The sequence below is a fragment of the Aulostomus chinensis genome, chromosome 8 (genome assembly GCF_037954235.1).
Source record: "Aulostomus chinensis isolate RoL2024-O1b breed Wild chromosome 8, RoL_Achi_v1.0, whole genome shotgun sequence".
Classification (NCBI taxonomy): domain Eukaryota; kingdom Metazoa; phylum Chordata; class Actinopteri; order Syngnathiformes; family Aulostomidae; genus Aulostomus; species Aulostomus chinensis.
This window is the reverse complement of record NC_141327.1, coordinates 12,902,344-12,922,491: the sequence shown is the minus strand read 5'-3', so window position 1 is coordinate 12,922,491 and position 20,148 is coordinate 12,902,344. Positions and strand designations below refer to the sequence as shown.

The window sequence follows — 20,148 nt, the reverse complement described above, 5'->3', positions numbered from 1 at the left end:
ATTGATTTTATCTTACGTTGCTGAAATGAAGAGTGAAGCTGATGTTTGTTGCAGTTTTTAATGTGTGTGTGTGTGTGTGTGTGTGTGTGTGTGTACAGAGGGAGGTATACGAAAAGGTGTTTGTAAAACCTGCAGACAGGCACAGTGACTTCTCTCGGCTGGCCCGAGTCCTGACAGGAAACAGTATTGCTTTGGTGCTGGGAGGAGGCGGAGCAAGGTGAGCTGAGTGACATGCAGACAATAATCCAATAACTGGTAATAATTCAGTAATAGCAATATTCCTCTTCAAGTACATGGAGTAAAACTCATATTCATGGTTATTTTCGAATCATTCCTTTTTAACATGCAATGACTGACAGTATTTTTAATTAAGTTTTAACACGAATAAATATTTCAATTTCAGTTTGACATGTCAAGCCCTCCTCAGCCATTTTCAATGTTCTTTTATTTTTTCCAATCTAGGGGATAAGAGTGTCTCATAATCTTCATTTTACTGCTCAGTAAAAGGGAAGATCGAGCAAAAAACTAAGGGTGTCATCAGATTTCTCATAATTCCATAAAGTAGATAATAGATGATTCTGTTTACATAACAACTTGAATAGTCTGATCTAAAAAGGATTGAGTTATTATTTTGCATGTAAACATAATCAGTCATTTTTATTTAAACACTTGTCTGATGTCTAACTTATTCTTGCTCCTTCAGAGGCTGCTCTCATGTTGGTGTGATCAAAGCTATGGAAGAAGCAGGGATTCCTATTGATATCGTAGGTGGGACGTCAATCGGCTCGTTCATTGGCGCACTGTATGCTGAGGAGAGGAGTGCCGTTAGAACCAAACAGAGAGCCAGAGAGTGGTCAAAGGTACCGTACTTACATACAGTTTGTAAATGATTCGCTCTTTTTTTGGTAGTCCCGAGTGTTGACATTTTCCATCCTAGATATTAAAGGTGGCGTTACACATCCTGGAGTCTGCTTACATTTCCCACACACATGCACAGTAGAGGACCGACATGCTTGTTGAGTTTAGATGATATGCAGTCAGACTTTCACGGTTGAATTTATTTTTCTGCATATCAACAGTTGATGCCCTTGTACTAAAAAAAAAAGTGCGTTCTGGAGACGTCATCACAGATCCTTCATGTACACTCTTTTACAGCGGCGCTTATGTTACATTGCTGCAGAAAGTGTAACACTACTCATTGTTGTATCACAGGCCATGAACTCAGTCTTTAAAACAGTCCTGGACTTGACCTATCCCATCACTTCCATGTTCTCTGGCTCCGCCTTCAACACCAGCATCTACAAAGTTTTCCAAGACAGACAAGCTGAGGTGAGAGGTTGCTTCACAAAGTCCTCCATCCCCCAAAAAAACAATTTAATACAGTTTATGACGGTGATGTAATCTCTACGTCCTCAGGACTTGTGGCTGCCCTACTTCAATGTCACCACCGACATCACAGCATCAGCCATGCGTGTTCATCAGGATGGTAAGTGACCGCTGAAGTAACCGCAGGGGCAACCAGCTTTCACCCATGAGTATTCTAATAGAAATACAAAGATATACTTTAGAAAGTTGAAGAAAAATCAACTCAGCACTTTGATTATTTACTAGACACACAAGCACACATACAGTTGCATGTGCATTTTGTCAACAACTAACAAAACTCATTTAATACTAGTTCAAATGACGTTGTTAAACTGTTAAATAAGTGATTCAGTTAGCATGTTGTTGCATTTAGTTCACAACAGAAGTGAGTTTAGGGGGTTTAATATTTCTCTTTCTATCCACAAATGTGGTATTCAGTGGTACAACCAGAGAAAATATGAAAATTTAAAGCTGTAATTGGCAAATGCATCATCGTGAGTGACTGCATGTTTTGAGATATACAGTTTAAGGGGATATACTCCAAACTAAACTGAAGTGTGGTGTGCTCTCAAACTGATGTTTATTATGGAACTTAGAGCAGCTTCCAGCGTGCTCACCAAGACTCTAGGTTTGTTTATGTAAAAATGCCCATGCCAATTGCAGGACCTTGAATGTCTCAGCGGGAATAGACAAGTTTCTTAAGTGCCTTTCAGGAGAAAAATGTCGCTGTCATAACCAAGCAGGCATTCACACAACGGGCTCTCTTTTTCCTGAATGAACATGCCAGTTTCACACTAATTTGAGTTTGCTGCAATCAATAAGTTAAAACAGTACAATCGTGTATTGATTTTAATGTGCATTTGTCTGTATTTGCTGATGTAATGATGTATTCTGTTTGACTTGCAAAAAAAAAAAGTGCACCATCACTAGCATTAGCTGAAGTAGGTTCTGCCCTCCACCCCACAAATCCAGTGTGTCATATTATCTGTAGAATCCTTGTAGTGCTAAATTGCATTGTATAGTACGGTACATAAATATGACATAAAATCCAACGTGTTGCGTGATTGTCATTAGGTTGACTGCTGGATTTGAGGGACCTGCTGGGAACACTGAATGCTTCTGCATGCATTGTGGCATGTAAAGACATGGCTGGAGCAAAGCTTTCCCCTCTCTGTAGCACTGTTCCCATCATCTACCACTTTCTTTCCTTATGATTTCTTCATTCTTCTTCATTCCGCCATTTCTTTCTTTCGCCATTTTTCTGTCTCTATACTTTCTTTATTGCATTTCTCCTTTCATTTAATACCCCTCATATGCTCAATTAATTTAGCTTTAGCGGTGTCACTCCTTTTAAACAAGTTGCAAACTGATATATCATCAGAGAGCTGCTCATTTAGATTCTACAGTAGACCAAATAACCTGTACCAGTCCCTAAACGCTTCTCCCCTCCCTGTGTCAACATGTAGGATCCAGAACACTCCATCCTGCCTTATCCCTCCCTTCTCTAAAAAGCCGTTGTCCTCACACATTCACCTCCATCCTGTGCTTTCTCTCGTAAGACTTGTGTGCCCTTGTTATACTTGGCTGTTCCAGTGCTGTCCTGTCTTATTGGCACATTTGAAAAGTAACACAGCAACTCTTTGCGTATACACATTGACAAGTGTCTCTCATCTTGCTCCATTCTACAGTTTGGAGACCTTATTGAAAGGCCCAACGATATTTATTGAAATGACAGGCACTCGCTTTCTCTCTCTCTCTCTCTCTCTCTCTCTCTCTCTTCCCCTTCCCCTCACCTCTCTCTTCCCCTTCCTCTCACTTTACTTATTGAGAGTCATCTAACAATTCTAATACTTTTTTTTCTAATGTGCCTCATGATCACATCAAACAATCTCAGAATCCCTGTTTTTAGGTTACAAAGGTTACATCTTTTGGTTACATCTACTTTTATTTGTATTTTATTTGGCCTCATTGTTTGTACTCTCAAATGTAGCAGCATATAGTCAGAGTAAAAAGTAAATTTGGGCATATTGGGAGAATACATTTCCACCCAACCGCCACACATGGTGCAACACTTGGTGCAAAAGGACAAAATAAGTGGTCAAAGTGCATTTTGTCTGCTCTGACTTAACCCTGAAATTAAACTGACACTCGCCTCATTTATAGTTTAACATGCTTGTGATGGGTTGTGTGTCCGTCATGATACTTCAGTGCTTTTAAATGGTAAATAAAACTGTGTTCTGCGTTAAAGTGCTGGAAGCTGTGGCGAGCTGAGCCACGTTTCTACATTGAGAAGCAAGAAAGGCCCCGTCACGCAGATTACTTTCCACTCTGTCGAAAGCAGAGAGAGAGAGAGAGAGAGAGAGTGCAGCGCTGAGTGAATCACTGCACCACACACAGACAATACAGAATATCCTCTTAGCCCAGGCCTGCCAGGATGACTGGTGATGATGCTGAGCACCGTATATTCACAATCCAAACAAATTCCCAGCGATGTGCTTTCTATACCCTCATACCTCACACACTTACCTTAGAGTATATGTCACATTCTGTTAGCCAAAGTAGTGTTTGTGGAGATTGTGTTCCCTTCTGGTCCTCCCTGTCATGCCCTTGGCAGCCTCTAGCACTCTCTCCCTCTCTCTTGCTTACTCTACCTTTCATTTTTTCCAGCATACTTTTCTCTCTTTCTCTCTACTCCATGCCCTTCTCATTCTCTTTTTTTTCCATCTGTGACGTGGAGTCCAGCCCATATTTGATGTTCCTCCTTCTCCATCTCAATTTCCCGACAGGTTGCGTCTGGCGCTATGTTAGAGCCAGCGCCTCCTACACTCCCTATTTACCTCCTTTGTGCGACCCCAAGGATGGCCATTTGCTTGTGGATGGTTGCTATGTTAACAATGTCCCAGGTCAGACTTTAAACGCCCGCGTACCGAGCCTCCTCCTCCCTCCCCTAAGTCGACAATCAACCGTTCGACTACCCTCCTCCTCTGTTTTATCCTCCACCTCCTGGTTCTCATTTATAACTAACCCCACCCTTGACCAGTTGGACATTGGGAGCCCATGGTTTGGAAGGAAAAACAAAATCAAATACGTCTTGTAGATCGATCCAATTGATTGAACATCTTTCACTGGATAACGGGCCACTGATACATCTTTATCCAATTGGCTTTTTGATTCCCACACAGAGATTTTCCATTTTACGTGGCACCACAGCTGAACTCTAATCAATTATGTAATCTAATTAATGGGTTTAATGGGTCAGAGTGATGCATGATTGTCTTCTGTCCCCCTGTATTTGCTCGAAAAAAAAGTCCTCTTATCCTTTTTACCTCAAGTTGTGGATGCTGCTTCTAAACACTGACATTTTCATGCACTTATCAATCCTCTCTGCATCTTTTTACCAAAAAAGATTTTTTATTTACTTGTAGCTAGCTCAGCAAAGCTCATGTCTATCAGATGAAATCAGTTTGCGTCAGCATCAGTTTGACAGTCGGTTACTGACAACAAGTGGAGTCGTTTATTTAGATTATAGGAAGATTGTAGTTTTGATACTCACTATTCGACAGATATCACAGAGCTCATGTCACCATCGCATTTTTCTGTTGCTGGGAATCATTGTGCATTTCAGGGGCTTAAATGTGTCTCTCCTGTGGAGTGAGCTGCAGCCTGTTCGTCCTGTTTCTCACAAGGAGGTCCTTAAAAATGCCTGTTAAATCATCTTCACCTGAAGGAACATGTTTGGTCTCTCCTCCAGTTCTGTCTTCCCCCCTGGCTTTGCTTGCTTTTATGTGCATGCCAGTTGTTGGACACTACAGACACACACACATACACACACACACACATATATATGTGTGTATACAGTATGTGTATATATGTGTGTATATATAAAAAATAAAATATATATATATACACACACACACATACATACGTATATATTCTGTTGACAATATCAATTTCTCATCAATGTATGTTGATGGCATGCTCTTTATCTTTTCTTTTTCTATCTCTAAACCTATTTGGTGATATAGGAGTATGTGTTCTGGATCCTGCTGTTGCCCACCATTTCTCTCATATAAACTGAAAAATATAAGTTAGAATTACAAATAATGTAAAACTGAAAGCTGTAGATGGTTAAGTTTCCCTTTTGAAATCTTCTCGCAGTTGCACCCCTTGCTCTTCTCTGCGGTGCTCCTTATCCTTCCAACCCATGCAGCCCCCAGCCTGCTCCTGCCCCCTGCTGGCCTTGAGCTGTACTGTGGGCCCGGAGAGGCTGGTTGCTCCCTGCCATGTTCACAATGAAAGATCTCCAAACTTGTCACAACATGTGCTCCTTCTCTGACATCTTTTTACTGTTTATTATCCATTACGACATAATGCACATCCTCAGCTTAATTTAACCCGTTTGTGATTTTAGTCCAGTGATAACAATACGAAACAAAGACAGTGCTGTTGTTGTGACATCGTTTGGTGATTCATACAACCTTGGTGCTCTGTGATGGTTGCCATTTACTTTTTTACCTTCTGCACAAGTCACACAGGATCTCTGTGCAAGGTAATGAGGTTTCCGGTGGTGTACAACAGAGTGTAAAGGTGGGCAGCACTGCAGTCCCACCCAGGGCAGGGATCTGCTACCTTTTCTTGGCTGATCTCTGTCCAGCGTTGGGATTGCACTCTGCGTCAACACTAACCTGAAATGTATAGCAGACATTGAGATGTTATCCCCCTTCCTCCTTCCTCCACCCTCCTTCTATCCCGGGTGTGCTAGGCTCTTTGTGGCGGTATGTGCGGGCAAGCATGACCCTCTCAGGGTACCTCCCGCCTCTCTGCGATCCCAAAGATGGAAACTTACTTATGGACGGTGGCTACATCAACAACCTTCCAGGCAAGTAGAGGTGGTGTCACTCCTCAGTGTCCACCAAGCCCCTGACCCCGGAGGAGGGGTTAAAGTGGAGTGAGGGATGGGGATGCTTATTCGGGAGGAGGGGGGTTTAATGAAGTCAGCAAAGGTTCCAGGGTGGGTAAGTATAAAGCTGTGAGCTTGGGTGGGAGAAAACCAACATATATTTTGAAGATTCTGAGGAAAAAAGTAGATTTCTCACTTTTTTTTTTCCTTTCACTGACACAGTGTTGCTGCAGAATCTTATTCCCTTATGTTGAAATGATCGTTTGCTGTGGTTTTTCTCGTAGTATCTTTTTTTCCCAGCATACTCTTGTAATCATATCATTTCTGGTGTGCTACCCTTCCTCAAAACTGTATAAATAAGTGACTGCAATTTAACAAAAACATTAAGTGATTAAAGTTTTTCCCCTTTTTTTACAGTCTCAAAAATGTAAAAATGTTTGCAGTTTATTTGCAATACTATCCAATTCCATGTTCCTTTGCCCTTTAATCAGCATTTGCTTCATTTCAACCAGAGGAAAGATGAGTGAATTGTGTATAGAAAAGTGGGGGGGTAGTTATTGTCTGCAGGCCTCTAAATGTTGATTAACTGAGCAATTTAAAAAAAAGCTACACACCCATTGCTACTATTGCAATAACGTTAAGAGAAATAACAATCTAAATAAGACCTTTTTCTGACATTTAAAATGGTCCGCAGATGAAAACTCCCCTCAGTCTTTCTCTGTTTTATCAGAATGTCTGTCCAGATGAAACAAACCACCACATTTCGCACAGCTGCAGACTGAGCTCATGTAATTCTCTAGTTTGTATTGGTATCATGTCTCATTATCTACCAAATGATATTCTGCACTGAAGCTTGTGAAATATGGTGTTTTCTGAGCCCAAAGATTGATCCAACTATGGAGCCTTGTAAAACTGACTCTCCTTTATTTCTGGATTTGATTAGTCTGCCTTTTCCCCTGTGGAGTTTGTGATCATTCAGATGTGTTTGTAGTTATAGTTGTTGGCACAGTGGATCAGTGCATTGGGCTTCTTAGATGTCTGTCTGCTTCTGTCACTGAATGGGCTCAACACCACAAAGAGGTTCTGCCCCAAAGCTGTTTTTGATACGAGAAAAGTCATGACTTCGGGCGTTGACCTGCGTTTAAAAACAACCCCCCCCCCCAAAAAAAACCTGCATTGTTCTTTATCACTCATTGTGCACAAAATCAAGTTTGTTTGACAATTTCAGAAAAGCCTTTTTGTGGTGTACATGTGTTTGATCATTTTGACTCTTAGGAGTTTAATGAACCTGAAACACTTACTGTCTCATCACCTCTGCTGCTGTATTTTATCGTGCCGTATTGGTGTGTCTGTTTGTGAATGCTTGGCTATACGTTGCGCTTCCCAGCTGATATTGCCAGGAACATGGGTGCCAAAACAGTCATTGCCATTGACGTGGGCAGCCAAGATGAGACGGACCTCTGTAACTATGGCGACTGCCTGTCTGGTTGGTGGTTGCTGTGGAAACGAATCAATCCCTGGGCAGAGAAAGTAAAGGTGGAGTACAGATTGGCAGCACAGTACTCATACACTATGATATAAAAGCATGGCTTCCAGTCAGTGTGAATCAGAGATGTTTCTGCTTACTTCTCGAATTGTTGTAGTTTTTGTCCTTATTTTGTGGTTCTCACACCACTTCACCCCCCAGGTCCCAGACATGGCAGAGATCCAGTCTCGCTTGGCCTATGTGTCTTGTGTGCGACAGTTAGAGGTGGTGAAAAAGAGTGCTTATTGTGAGTACATCAGACCACCCATCGACCGTTTCAAGACCATGGACTTCGGCAAGTTTGACGAGATATATGTGAGTTACTTCTTGAGTATGGCCTCTTTTGTAAACATTCTCAACATTTTTTCCTTCTTAATGTAGTTGGAGATAAAGCAGGGAAAGCATAATGACAAACAGTCATCAGGGTGGTGGGTTTTTTTTGTCTTGTTTGCTTTTTGATCGTTTATTTCATTCACTGACAATTAACAAATTGAACAATGTAATATTAACACAAGTTCCCAAATCCTGAAAGAAGGGGAGCAGAGAGAAGAAAAATCGTATGAAAGGGAGCACGGGTGCTCTGTGCAGCCGTCCCATTGCTGAATTGCTGTTTATCAGATTAGACGATAAACAGAAAAAATAGTTTCAAAGTGATGAATGTAATGATTTCGGCACATTTAGGTGCCAACAATCATTCTCTCCAGTGAATCAAATTTAATTCTGATATTATGTGAGTAAATAAAGTACCAAATACATCTGATTTAGCATTGCTAGACATTATTTACAAGCATTTTGTGCTTCTATTTAAATGTTGTATTTCAGGATGTCGGCTTCCAGCATGGCAAGCTGGTATTCACCGGCTGGGCCCGAGGTGACATCATTGATAACATGCTGAAGGACCACCGATCGGCCGACTACAACGACAGCAAGAGAACTGATGTGAGAGGAGTACAAACAGCACGCACACGCACACAAATTACACCATCCGTTTATATTAAGAAATCTTTAAAAAGTTCATCTTATTTTTATAGTTCACTGATATGATCCATGGTTTCCATTTTAACTGCTTTCTAGTCTGTAAAATTCTTATAACAATGATATTAAGAATATACCTGCACAGAGAAGAAGAGATTAAACTGTCACTTTCTTATCTTTAATATTTTCTTTCCATTTCCATTTATATGAATAGAGAAATTATACCAAATATTAGGGCACTACTCACCATAACCCAGCTCCAAAATGAGTATTGAATAAAATCAACACTCCCGTAAAGCAAATGAGATCAAAACTAAAGGCTGAAAGCATCCTGAACACCATCAGTTTATCTTATTGTACCTGTTGAAGAAGTAGCAGCCGAGGTTTGTGTTTTACTTCATTAAAATGAATCATTTTTGTGTCTCTTAGTCCTGCACGTGTCCAGGAGCAGACTTCACCGACCTCGCTGAGATCGTATCCAGGATAGAGCCGGTCCAGAGCTACGTATCCGGTGAAGGTAAAATATCACTTCCATTGGTAGAGGTTAAAATGTTTTTCTTCCTTGTTGAGACCATAGTAAATTACATCTAACCTTGTTACCAGATGTAGAGTTCCCCTTCAAGATCATGTCGCATTTAATCAGTGCCATAAATAAGGCATCAAAGCTTTCACCTGCTGTGTTTTATTGAAATACAGTCGCACCTGTCCCTGGTATATAGATGCTGTCCAACCCCCTGGGTCAGTCACATTGTAAATTCTCCTCATCAAATCTCCTCCAAATGCGTTCTGTTCCTCAGCGGACGAATCAGATTGTCTGACGGAGTATGAGGAAGATGGCATGGACACAGTGAGAGAGGAGGAGGGGGAGGAAGAGGAGGAAGAGGCAGAGGACCCTGACGATCACTCTCCTGGAGAGTGGGGCCAGAATGGAGTCTTCCAGACAGTGAGTGTACACAAACACAAAGAGCACACTTTTACATGAATGACCTGGAACTGTCACAGAAAATGTCCCTATTAGATTAATTCAACCACATGAGCATTAATAATAGGTTTCTGTATTGATACTCCAAAGTTCTCCCATGAAGCAACTCTTAAGTTTCAATTTAAAGCTCCTAACCGATGAGGCCACTTTGCCAAGAAAACATTTCATGGAAACATCAGGAGGCACAATTTCAGCTCCATGATATTTACTTGTGCTAGCTACCAGTAACATGCACATATTACGCAAATAGATCAGAGTCAGAGATTATTAGGTTGTATGATGTCACACAACCCATAGTAACTCAAATGGAAGCTCTAGTAATAATAATGTTTACCTTGAAGGATGGGATAAATTACTTCTAGCAAAAGTCTCGTGTGTAAGATGATATTGGAGCAGAGTGCTGGTTGTGTCTTGGCAGCTGTTTGTCATCAGCAATATTCCACAACTAAAAACAATTCTTTTGTTCCACAGGATGAGGAGAAATCTGTGAGGCAACGCCGGAAACTGACCAGCGACACCTCAGAGGTGTCCGACTGCTGACACCAGGCCTTAGAGGAGTGTAAACTGGGGCAGGGGCCAGGTGACGGTCCCATATATTGTGAAGGCGGGGACCTTGGACGTTTTTGGCACTGAAACCTGCTGGGTTTTTTTTTGTTGAATCACGGTTTGTCCTCTGCTAAAGCTTTTCTGAACAAACATCAAGTCACCGCTTTCTCTTCGCTTTCACACTGGCTTAATCTGTTCTCATTCTGAATCTATTTTCAAAAATGAACCTGTGTGAATTTTAAAAAAGCGACCTTCAGCCACAATCCCTGTCTGACAACTCAAATCCTCCCCAAACCCAATGGAAACACTCACAGTAACCAACAAAACAGAAGAGGGACACTTTCAAGTCTCTCTGATCTCTGATTCAAACAGCCAGAAAGACGCTGCCTCTACGTCACTGGTGTTAGCACAGGTTCACTGCACTCACTTTGTGACAATGTGACACATTTATTTCACTGTGTGTGTGTGTGTGTGTGTGTGTGTGTGTGTGTGTGTGTGTGTGTGTGTGTGTGTGTGTGTGTGTGTGTGACAGAAAGAGATAGAGAGAATGTGTTGGGATGACTGGGTAAAGATTGTGATGTGTTGCAATGCTAGCAGGACACTGAAAGAAGTTCTCTTTCAAGTACTTGCTCAGTATCTCACTATGACACGCCCCCTCAGTGAGTTACCTCACTCCTACTACTCAGAGAACCGGAGCTATGTAAATAACCCTAAGATATCAGACCGGTGTACAATATGTACACAAGGGGATACCAATGTCAGGTAGGGGGCGCTGTAGACATCTCTGAATCAGCTGTCAGATAAAAGAGGCTGCAATGTTGTGAAGCCGAATGAGCGAGATTAACACAAAGATTTGTTAACGGAACTCAGAAATGGTGCTTTAAAATGTTGGCTCAAGAAAGGATGTGGACCAGTAGTTGAAGTGTTATTTTAATTTAATTTATTTAAAACTAACGCACAATAGAGAAGAGTGAGCTTGATTGACTGCAGGTAGCTGAAACTGAACAGAGGAAGGAGAGAATGTGTTACGGGCATTTGGAATGAGAGCTGATCCCGGTTTGTGTGTATAAAAATCTGTGTTTTGTTTCAATTTGGCGCCAGGTACAGACGATGCCTTTTTCTCAATGGTCGATCCACTCTATGACTGGAAGGAGAAGGAGAGGGGGATCATGTGACCGATAAGATACAGCAAACCACACACATGCGGTACTCAGGGTTTCTGCGTTTACAGAAACAGATGCGTTTGACAAAAAATGTAAACATTAAGAAACATCTTCCAGTAAGAGATGATTATGTATATATTACAGTTACTCTTACAATGTACAGGTATACAGTTTTTGTTTTTTCGGAATGCTTAAATACTAATAGCTATTCTTAAAGTACTATCTCTAAAACACTGCGTTTTTTTTTTTTCAACAGCTTTCAAACGTTTTTCTGAAACGGTTCAAAAATTCCACTCATAAAATTCCGAGAGTAGCGGATAAGAAACGCAGTCGTCTCATGTCCCCTGCAAATTAAATTCAAAATACCATAAACTGAAGCTAATTTCAGAGATAGCGCATAAGTAATTTGGGAAGAAAATCTGTAGAGCACACCCGTAAATTATTATCAACAAATAATGGTGCCACACAAAAACCCTGAGTAGTCCTACAGTCATGAAACACTTAAATAACATGGACCTCTTGTTGCCGTTGTGACAGGATTCTAATATTCACAGTGATGATAATTATATATGTATATGAGGAGGATGTTTGCAACGTGATGCTTTGCTGCAAAACAAGGGAACCTACACCTTAACGAAGAAGGGTCTCTTTTAAAATGTACTGTTTTCTGGAAATTTTGCCAGATTCGCCCTTTTTTTTGTTGTTGTTGTTGTTTTTAATTTATACACCTTAACCACTAGCTTTTTTAAAAGTTATTATTATTATTTTTAATTTGGGGGTTGGGGAGGGGTTGTCTAATAACTTTCTTTAGCTGGTTTGCACTGACATATTTGATGTATTCCCTGCTCATACGATGATTGTTTTTCATTGTCATCCACCTTAAGATTCTATGGGAAAGTGAATATAAAAGGAGAAATGATTATTTGATATGCATATTGGGAAATAAATATATGCATCATGTCATCCAAATGTTTTGGTTTTTTTTTTAAATTCTATCTTTAATGCATTTTTAAGGTTGAACTTGTTTTTTTAAAATGCTCCAAGCAGAGCTCAGGCCATCCTAAAGCCATTTTTGGCCATTTTATTAGGTTCAGACTTCAACATTTACGAAGCTTATGTTTCAGTTTGTAGTGTAACTTTTACAGAAAGGTAATAAATCTGTTTTATATTGATTATTGAGGGTACATTGGGTGTTGTACTGAAGAGCATTAAATCTGATAATAAGGCAGTATTATGCTGTAAATGGCATGGCTAAAATATTAGACACACTTTTGTGTCATGCAGTCCGTCTCAACTTCGCACTACCTCAACAGTAAGAGCGATGAAAAGCTTTGAAAGTTAAAAAAAAATGGAACGGTATCTTTGCAAAGGCAGTATTTATGGCAGAGTTGTTTTGGATCTGGATTTGGTTTCAGGCTTTTGTGCAGCTGATTGTTGCTTTCTATGCTGACGTGACGGTACTCAGTACCAGGACAGAAACGCCACATGTTGACTTCCCTTCATTTTGACATTACGTTTAAGTTCCTATGCCATGTGGAGGTCATTTTTAGAAGACCTTCAGAGAGCAAATATGGTGCATGTGTTTGCTGATAAGGCAGACGTTTGTCGTGCTGTGGGTATGTGATCATTAACCACACTGAAAGTAAAACCTGAAAACTTTTTTTTATGAATGTAACAACATGAATTTGGGATGACGATACGTAGTTTATTACGAACGATACGTAGTTTATTACGAACAATACGTAGTTTATTACGAACGATACGTAGTTTATTACGAACAATACGTAGTTTATTACGAACGATACATTGTTTATTACGAACGATACGTAGTTTATTACGAACGATACATCGTTTATTACGAACGATTTGATTCCATCAGTGTGTCAGGAGAATGAAATAATGAATGTTATTAATCAAGCTGAGCTTTGTACAGAGTTGGAGGACACAAAACCCACCTTCAAGACACAAACTTGGCAACTTCCACCAAACCATCAGAGCCTAGAGGTCAACGCACAAGGCAGCAATCATGGAGGACACTTGTTTGTATCCACCTATTGTGGCGTCGATGACGGGGCCTGCAGCTGAGAAATCAACAGCAAAACCAGCAAAGGAAACGACATGAATGCGTCGTTAGGCTGAGTTTTCTGCTGATCTTATGTTAGCTTGGGAGCTCATGTTAACTTTAATCTCTGGCTTAGTTTCAAATCGATTTTTGAGGAGGCATTGATAGAAAAGGGTACTGCAGACGGAGGTATGACCTGACCTCCTTTCACGGTGGAGCATTTTAGTTGGGGTCCGTTGAACACCGCCTGTTACCTTTCCTGTGGTCTTTCTACGTCCTTTTTTCTTGGTGTTCATATTTCTACTTATGACCACATTTAAATCACTCCTACAAACGCAGGCATCGCTGGCCAACAGGGGTGTAATGACATAGTCTCTGCCTGTGTTGGTGTATCACACCCTGAATGGATTAGTAACAGGATTTTTGATGTAATACCATGTAGTTTCTCTGATATTCCGATTTATCTTGTTTCCAGGTTTCAGACCTTCACAATAAATATAATCCTCCTTGGTAATAACTCGATCAGTATCGAAGCAGGGGACAGAAAGTAATCGGGTCAGGTAATCAAGTACATACACGTAAAAGTAATGCTGTGTAGTGGCATTGGAATAAATCCTTTAGGATTTGTATGTTAAAATTTTTTTTTTTTTTTTTATTGAATCTGTTTGAGAAGTACTGATTCCTTTTGTGATGCTGCTGAACTGCGGGACTCGTCTCAGTGTGACCCAGTAGAGAAACCTCACATTACACACAATGAACCTGGCCATAAATACATAGTTTTGACTTTAACATGAAATGGAAGAGTTGTGAAGTTTCAAGGTAATCCCCCCCCCCCCTCCCCCCAGGGACTTGTGTTATTGCTTCATGATTTGTCATAGATGTTCTGTGAAAGTTTGAATTATTGTGAAGGGATGAAATATGAAAAACACAATCGATTTTCTTAGCGACACACTCATTATTGTCCTCAAAAGTTATCAGATGTAATTACTTGTTAATATAATTGTTTTGTTTTTTTGTCACAAGACTGCGACTCCCATTTTACTGCCTTTTAGAGCGTCCGCATGATTAATGCCATTCGTGAGAACTGATATCTTTAACTGATCTTTACATCACAGAGAAGCTCTGCTTGGCAACGCGTCAGCCAGATAAACGCAGTGACATGAGAAATGAGCAGGTGGAGGTTTATAAAACATGGGATTATTTTCACCTGCTCAAACACCCCCACTGTAGCTGATGTGTGTGGACTGGAAGGTTGAAAATATAGATGATAGTTGAAGGAAACGGATACCAAGGTTTGAATGATACTGAGCCTGAAGGTCTGCACTGGAATGACTTTTAATGACTAAGAGGGTTAGTTAGGGTTAAACTAAGACTTCGATGCCCCTGAGGTCTCTTTAGACCTTTATGGCCATTCGCTTAGATTTGTGTGTGTGTGTGTGTGTATATATATATATATATATATATATATATATATATATATATATATATATATATGAATAATAAATGAATATACATATACATATATATATATTCATTCTGTATGTATGTACATCTTATTTCTTTGCTTGGTTTATTTTCTGTTGGGTTTTTTTTCTAGATATTTTCAAAATAAAGCGTAAAACACACAAGTCGAGACCAAATTTATTGGACTTGAATTATCTCCATAACATCAGTTGAGTATCGTGACTGAACGTAAAACACTCGTGGTGAACATAATCATATAATGTCATCTTATCAGGCACTGGATAATTAGGCATCAAAAACAAGTTGAGGGGTCTCGATGTCGGGGGGTTGAGCCAGGAGGTGTGACGCTGCCACTTGTCGCAGGCCTATAAAAAAGGTGTGTTTTGTTACTCGAGACACTTCCAGAGAGCTCTCGTCTCATCTTCTGGCTCCTAAAGTTTCCCAGCATGACTTTCATCAGCGTGCTTTCCATCCTCGGCCTGTTGGTGGCGACGGCTGCAGCCCAGCAACCTAAACCCTGCGGTAAATGCTGACAATGCAGGAATGTTATAATGATACTTTTACATTACCTTTTTTTTTTTTTTGTGAAGGTGGACTTCATTTAGACATTGAAATGTGGGAGAAAGTTTTGGGAGAAAAAATAAAAAGCCTATACAACAGCATTCACAGCAGCAGATTTATCATTTTCTCTTCTAATCAGGATATTTTTCCTTTTATTCAGTGACGAGAATTGGAAATGTTTTGTTTTCAAATTATATTTTTGTGCTTTCTGTTAAGCAAATCTGGAAAAAAAAAAAAGCTGGAAAATACACAGTGCTTTTAACTGTTGAGAAAATTACTTTTCACGTCAGTCTGGAATTTAAGTTGAAGGAGTTAATTTTTCTCTCTCTCATACAAATAATATAAAATGTACTTTTTTTTTTTTAATAAAGGAAATGTTTTCTCATCCCTCCCTGTATTGTCCAGAATGAGAGACTCGCTGATCAGGAAATAACTAAGTCTTAGTTTGTTTACCCTGCATGCTGTGTCTTTGAAACGGGTGCAGTGTTTTTCCACACGTGTGTTCTCCTCCTCAGTGTCTCCACCTCTGATGACTGGAGGCGTGTCAGTGGTGAGTCTTTCGTCACGAAAACTGCTCCACTTTTCCAGTGTTTTGGTGCCCTAAAAATACCCTTCTAGACCCCCATCGTTAGACCAGAAATGTCTCTTCCTCTGCCCCCCCCCCCCCCCCATCTTTCAGATGACTGCCAACGGACTCGTGATGTCCACTGGGTTAATCAGCTATGACGCCATCGGTCAGAGGGTACGAGTTAGAGCCACTGGGGTTATTGGCAGCCAGAACTTTATCATGGACCAGCTGATGCTTTTCAATAAGGTACAAAACTGGAGTTCAGGTGATCTCGAAACACTTTTCTGGATTTGTTTTTTTCTTTTCTTTTTTGCACATCATTTTCCTCCTTGGCAGTGAGATTTTCATGTTGATGAAGAGCTCCCTGGATATTCTGACCGCTTATTAATTTTTTTTATTTTTTATTTTTTTTTACACATAAAATATATAATACAAACATATAAACCATTTAAATAGAATGTGATCCTGAACTTTTCAGGTAAACGTGAAGATCTGTTTGAAAATCCTCCAACAGGAAGTTATAGAAGAAGAACACGGACAAACAATTTAATCTTGATAAAGTCACAAGTGATTTCAGGGCACGTTTGAAATACCGCTGAGATGATTTCAGTATGAAACTGCAATCAAAAGCACCAAATGTTGCAAGGTGGTTGACATGTGACTGTCTGCCGATGGGATCAAAGTGCAGATGACAAAGTGGCATGAATGAAAACCGCACCTACCAAGAAGGGGCCTCCGATGACATCACCAATGTGAAGACCTCCAGAGTCAGAAACCTTTTCCGTTTACTCCACATAGCTCACCAGAAGGGTGCAGGATGTGGACTGTCTGTCGAATGATTCAGACTGGGGCGAGGAACAAAAAAAAAGGGACCGTGTACATTGTTTCATTTACTCCGTACAACAAAACACAAATTCAATACAGCCTTGAATGACAGCATAGTATATGTAGCAAAAAAAACCAAACAAGTTCTCTTAAAAAAAAAAAAATCAAATAATATTTAAAGGCAGTAAATGTGACACATGAAATTCTGAGCAGTAACTGGACAAGACTAATTATTCTTTTTTATTTTCAGAAAGTTTACTATGAGGTTGACTGGACCAATATGTCTTGTACGAAGAAGGCTCTGGACACCACTTTCATTCCCATGCGAGTGCCTCTTGATGCTAAACTGATGGGTCAGGTGGTTCTGGGCTCTTCCTCTTCCTGGGGAATGGGTGTACTGGTCAACACCTGGTACGGAGCTCTGCCAGGGAACGGTGAGAAGGATCATTGTTCCCTAAATTCCACTGGTCTGCTTTTACCAGGGGACTTTAGCAATAGCTGCACTTGCTTGTAAAGATTCTGGTGAATGAACTCTGGATTTATTTTGACAGTCCTTGATGCCTTGTACCATGTTAATTTAGTGAAGGGCCAAAGTTTGATGTTCAGCCTTCATTGTGTGCATACAGATTGCCACTAGTTATGGTTAGAAATGACTGGACTGATGCTTTAACCCTCAGTTTTATCTTACTGACTGGAAGCAACGTCTGGAGGCTGTTTGTAACCCATCGCTCCTGCCAGGAACAGAGGTCTGCAGGACTGAATTGCAAATGTGTGCATAAGAGTTTTTCATGACAGTTTTTTTGTGAGTTCAGCTTCCGTGATGTCTCTTGCAGCACAACCTATTAGTCTTATCAGTCAGGCTGTCAAAATCAGATATAGAAGGTGATGAAAACTTGCTTTTGCTGCCCTCGGTGGGTGAAAAAACAGTTTAAGGTGATGTTTCTTTTTTCTTTTCTCTTCTTTTTTTTGAATAATTCTTGGGTTGGGTGGTCCCAGTGTCCAGCTGCTGCCCACTTGGCTGGGATCCAGCTATACAACTGTTTTCTCACTATATATAACTCCATGTAACTGTAACATGCAGATTCTGGACTTTAAGGAAATACATATTTTAAAAGACCAAATTAGTTTGCAGGCAGCACGGTGGTGCACTGGTCAGCACTGTTGCCTCACAGCAAGAAGGTTCCGGGTTCCAGTCCCTGCTCCATCACGGGATCTTTCTGTGTGGAGTCTGCATGTTCTCCCTGTTCCTGTGTGGGTTCTCTCTGGTACTCCAGCTTCCTCCCACAGTCCAAAGACATCAAGAGAGGAAGAGGCTGATTGATACTCTAAATTGACCGTAGGTGTGACTGTGAGTGTGAATGGTTGTCTGTCTCTATGTGTTGGCCCTGTGATGGACTGGTGACCTGTCCAGGGTGAACCTCGCTTCTCACCTGAAGGCTGCTGGGATAGGCTCCAGCCCCCCCAACCCCCCAACCCTTAACAAGATAAGTGGTAGAAAATGGATGAATGGAACATTAATTTGATGAAGTATAATCAGGCAAACGCTATCTGTTGTGCTAAGTTAGTGTTGGCCTCTGAAAGAGAGAAGCAGGGACTTTCGAGAGCTAAACTAAAATCCTGCTACAGGTTTAAATTTCTCTGGTGTTGCCTTAAGTGTTGATTATCGCATGTTAAAAGAAAAGTCCTACTTTTAGGAGCAATTGATCACGACTTCAATTCATAACAAACGCTTGGCGGGAGGCTGACTGTATTTTGCGGTGAGAGCACCTTGTTTACCCTTCATCTGTGTTCATGTCTTCAGGCCAGTATTCGAGCGTCTTCACAGAAATTGGCTGCATCCCAGTGACCATCACTGCCTTTACTCCAGCATCTGGATGGACCACCGTCAGGTAAGAACTGAGCTGGCAAAAACTAAAACAGCTAAATAATCAACATAAGCTCGGAAGATTCAGGGTGAGAGTTCCATCCTTTACAGATCAGCATGTGTGTGTGTGTTCCGCTCTCGACCAGGACCGTCCACAAGCAGCAGTTTCATGATCTATAAACCTAAAAACAATACTACAAAAAGTGTTACCTCTCATGATATTAGCTCATAAATGTTGGTTGACAGATTTATTCCAAACTGCTGCTTTGCAGTGTGTCCGCTTGCCTCAAATGGTATCGAAGCAAAAGGATCACGGCCTGATTTTTTTTTAAAGAAATAAACCTTGTCTGAACAGTTTGTAATGATGAATAAAAACATAAACGGTTCATGTTTCAAAGTCAATGTAGTTGACAATCCCATGTTAAATTCTAAAGATGTACTTTTCTTTTCTTTTTTAATTTTCCAGCACCTTCAACTGGGTATTGGGCAGCACAAACCCATCGGACTTTATCCCTCCGGTGTTCTGTGCTACGGCTGCTCTGGAGGTGTCGGATAAACCAGACACCATGTTCACTGCTCTGGAGTCTCTGGCCAAGAAGACCAAGAGAGAGGAGTGAACCTCTGGAGTGTCCTCCCTACACAATCCCCAGTTCCGCTCCCGTCAGGCAGCAGAGCTCATTTTTGATCTCAGTCATCATAGAAGAGATTTTCATTCAGATTTGAATGTTTTTTTCGGCTGTTTTAAACCACAATTATAGCCACCTGATAACATGACAAGTTCCAGTGAAGGTCAGAGGACTCTGTCACAATAAGACTGGAAAAACACCTAATACACATAATAAAAATTGCATTTAATATTGATTTTCTTCTTCTTTTTTTCATTTCTATGAAACACCGGACTATGGACCTCGCTCCGTAATAATTGTGTTGAGTAAAGTGTTCTTAACATTTGCTCTCACAACGGAATTTACGATACATTACAATAAACTGCAATGTGAATATTTGGTACTGATTTGGAGTTTCAAGGATAGAAGACATGAAAGCTACAGAAAAACAAAAAAAGACCGGGAGAAACTTTGTATCTGACTTGACGCCTGGTCACAGAGCCAAAATGTGGAGAAGTTGTTCCATAGATCAGTTTGCAGTTGTGTCCACCGTGTGTTCCTGGATATTCTGTGTTCATCTGTTGTCTGTGGTTCAGTAATATTCGACTCTTCAGAGTACCGAAGCAGTAAAACACATAACATGATTCGGCTATGACGCTTTTAATGCAGTTGTAAGAACAAAACTTGTCACTCATATTTTCAGACGTTTGTGTATTAAAGTCGGTTTCTAAGAATGTTTCTCC

The 20,148-nt window shown here is 40.6% G+C and overlaps 2 protein-coding genes across 4 annotated transcripts in view; both read left to right on the top strand.

Moving 5' to 3' along the window:
- pnpla6 (patatin-like phospholipase domain containing 6) overlaps window positions 1-12,394 on the top strand; it is a 28,622-nt gene extending 16,228 nt beyond the window's left edge. The window contains exons 26-37 of one of the 3 annotated variants that reach the window (XM_086211045.1): window positions 99-217; window positions 704-860; window positions 1,213-1,329; window positions 1,417-1,486; window positions 4,152-4,268; window positions 6,128-6,244; window positions 7,653-7,801; window positions 7,953-8,105; window positions 8,613-8,729; window positions 9,195-9,282; window positions 9,563-9,708; window positions 10,219-12,394. In XM_086211045.1, coding sequence (XP_086067171.1) covers window positions 99-217; window positions 704-860; window positions 1,213-1,329; window positions 1,417-1,486; window positions 4,152-4,268; window positions 6,128-6,244; window positions 7,653-7,801; window positions 7,953-8,105; window positions 8,613-8,729; window positions 9,195-9,282; window positions 9,563-9,708; window positions 10,219-10,287 — 1,419 coding nt within the window. In that variant the 3' untranslated portion in view covers window positions 10,288-12,394. The remainder of the gene's footprint in view (window positions 1-98; window positions 218-703; window positions 861-1,212; window positions 1,330-1,416; window positions 1,487-4,151; window positions 4,269-6,127; window positions 6,245-7,652; window positions 7,802-7,952; window positions 8,106-8,612; window positions 8,730-9,194; window positions 9,283-9,562; window positions 9,709-10,218) is intronic. The other 2 variants (XM_086211043.1, XM_086211044.1) reach the window with 2 other exon arrangements.
- Window positions 12,395-15,237: 2,843 nt separating this feature from the next.
- LOC147257215 (ependymin-like) lies at window positions 15,238-19,747 on the top strand. The gene is made up of 6 exons (XM_086210136.1): window positions 15,238-15,504; window positions 16,059-16,093; window positions 16,223-16,357; window positions 17,187-17,370; window positions 18,738-18,825; window positions 19,267-19,747. The coding sequence occupies exons 1-6, from the start codon at window positions 15,429-15,431 to the stop codon at window positions 19,415-19,417; spliced, it is 669 nt and encodes a 222-aa protein (XP_086066262.1). The 5' UTR covers window positions 15,238-15,428; the 3' UTR covers window positions 19,418-19,747.
- Window positions 19,748-20,148: the final 401 nt, after the last annotated feature.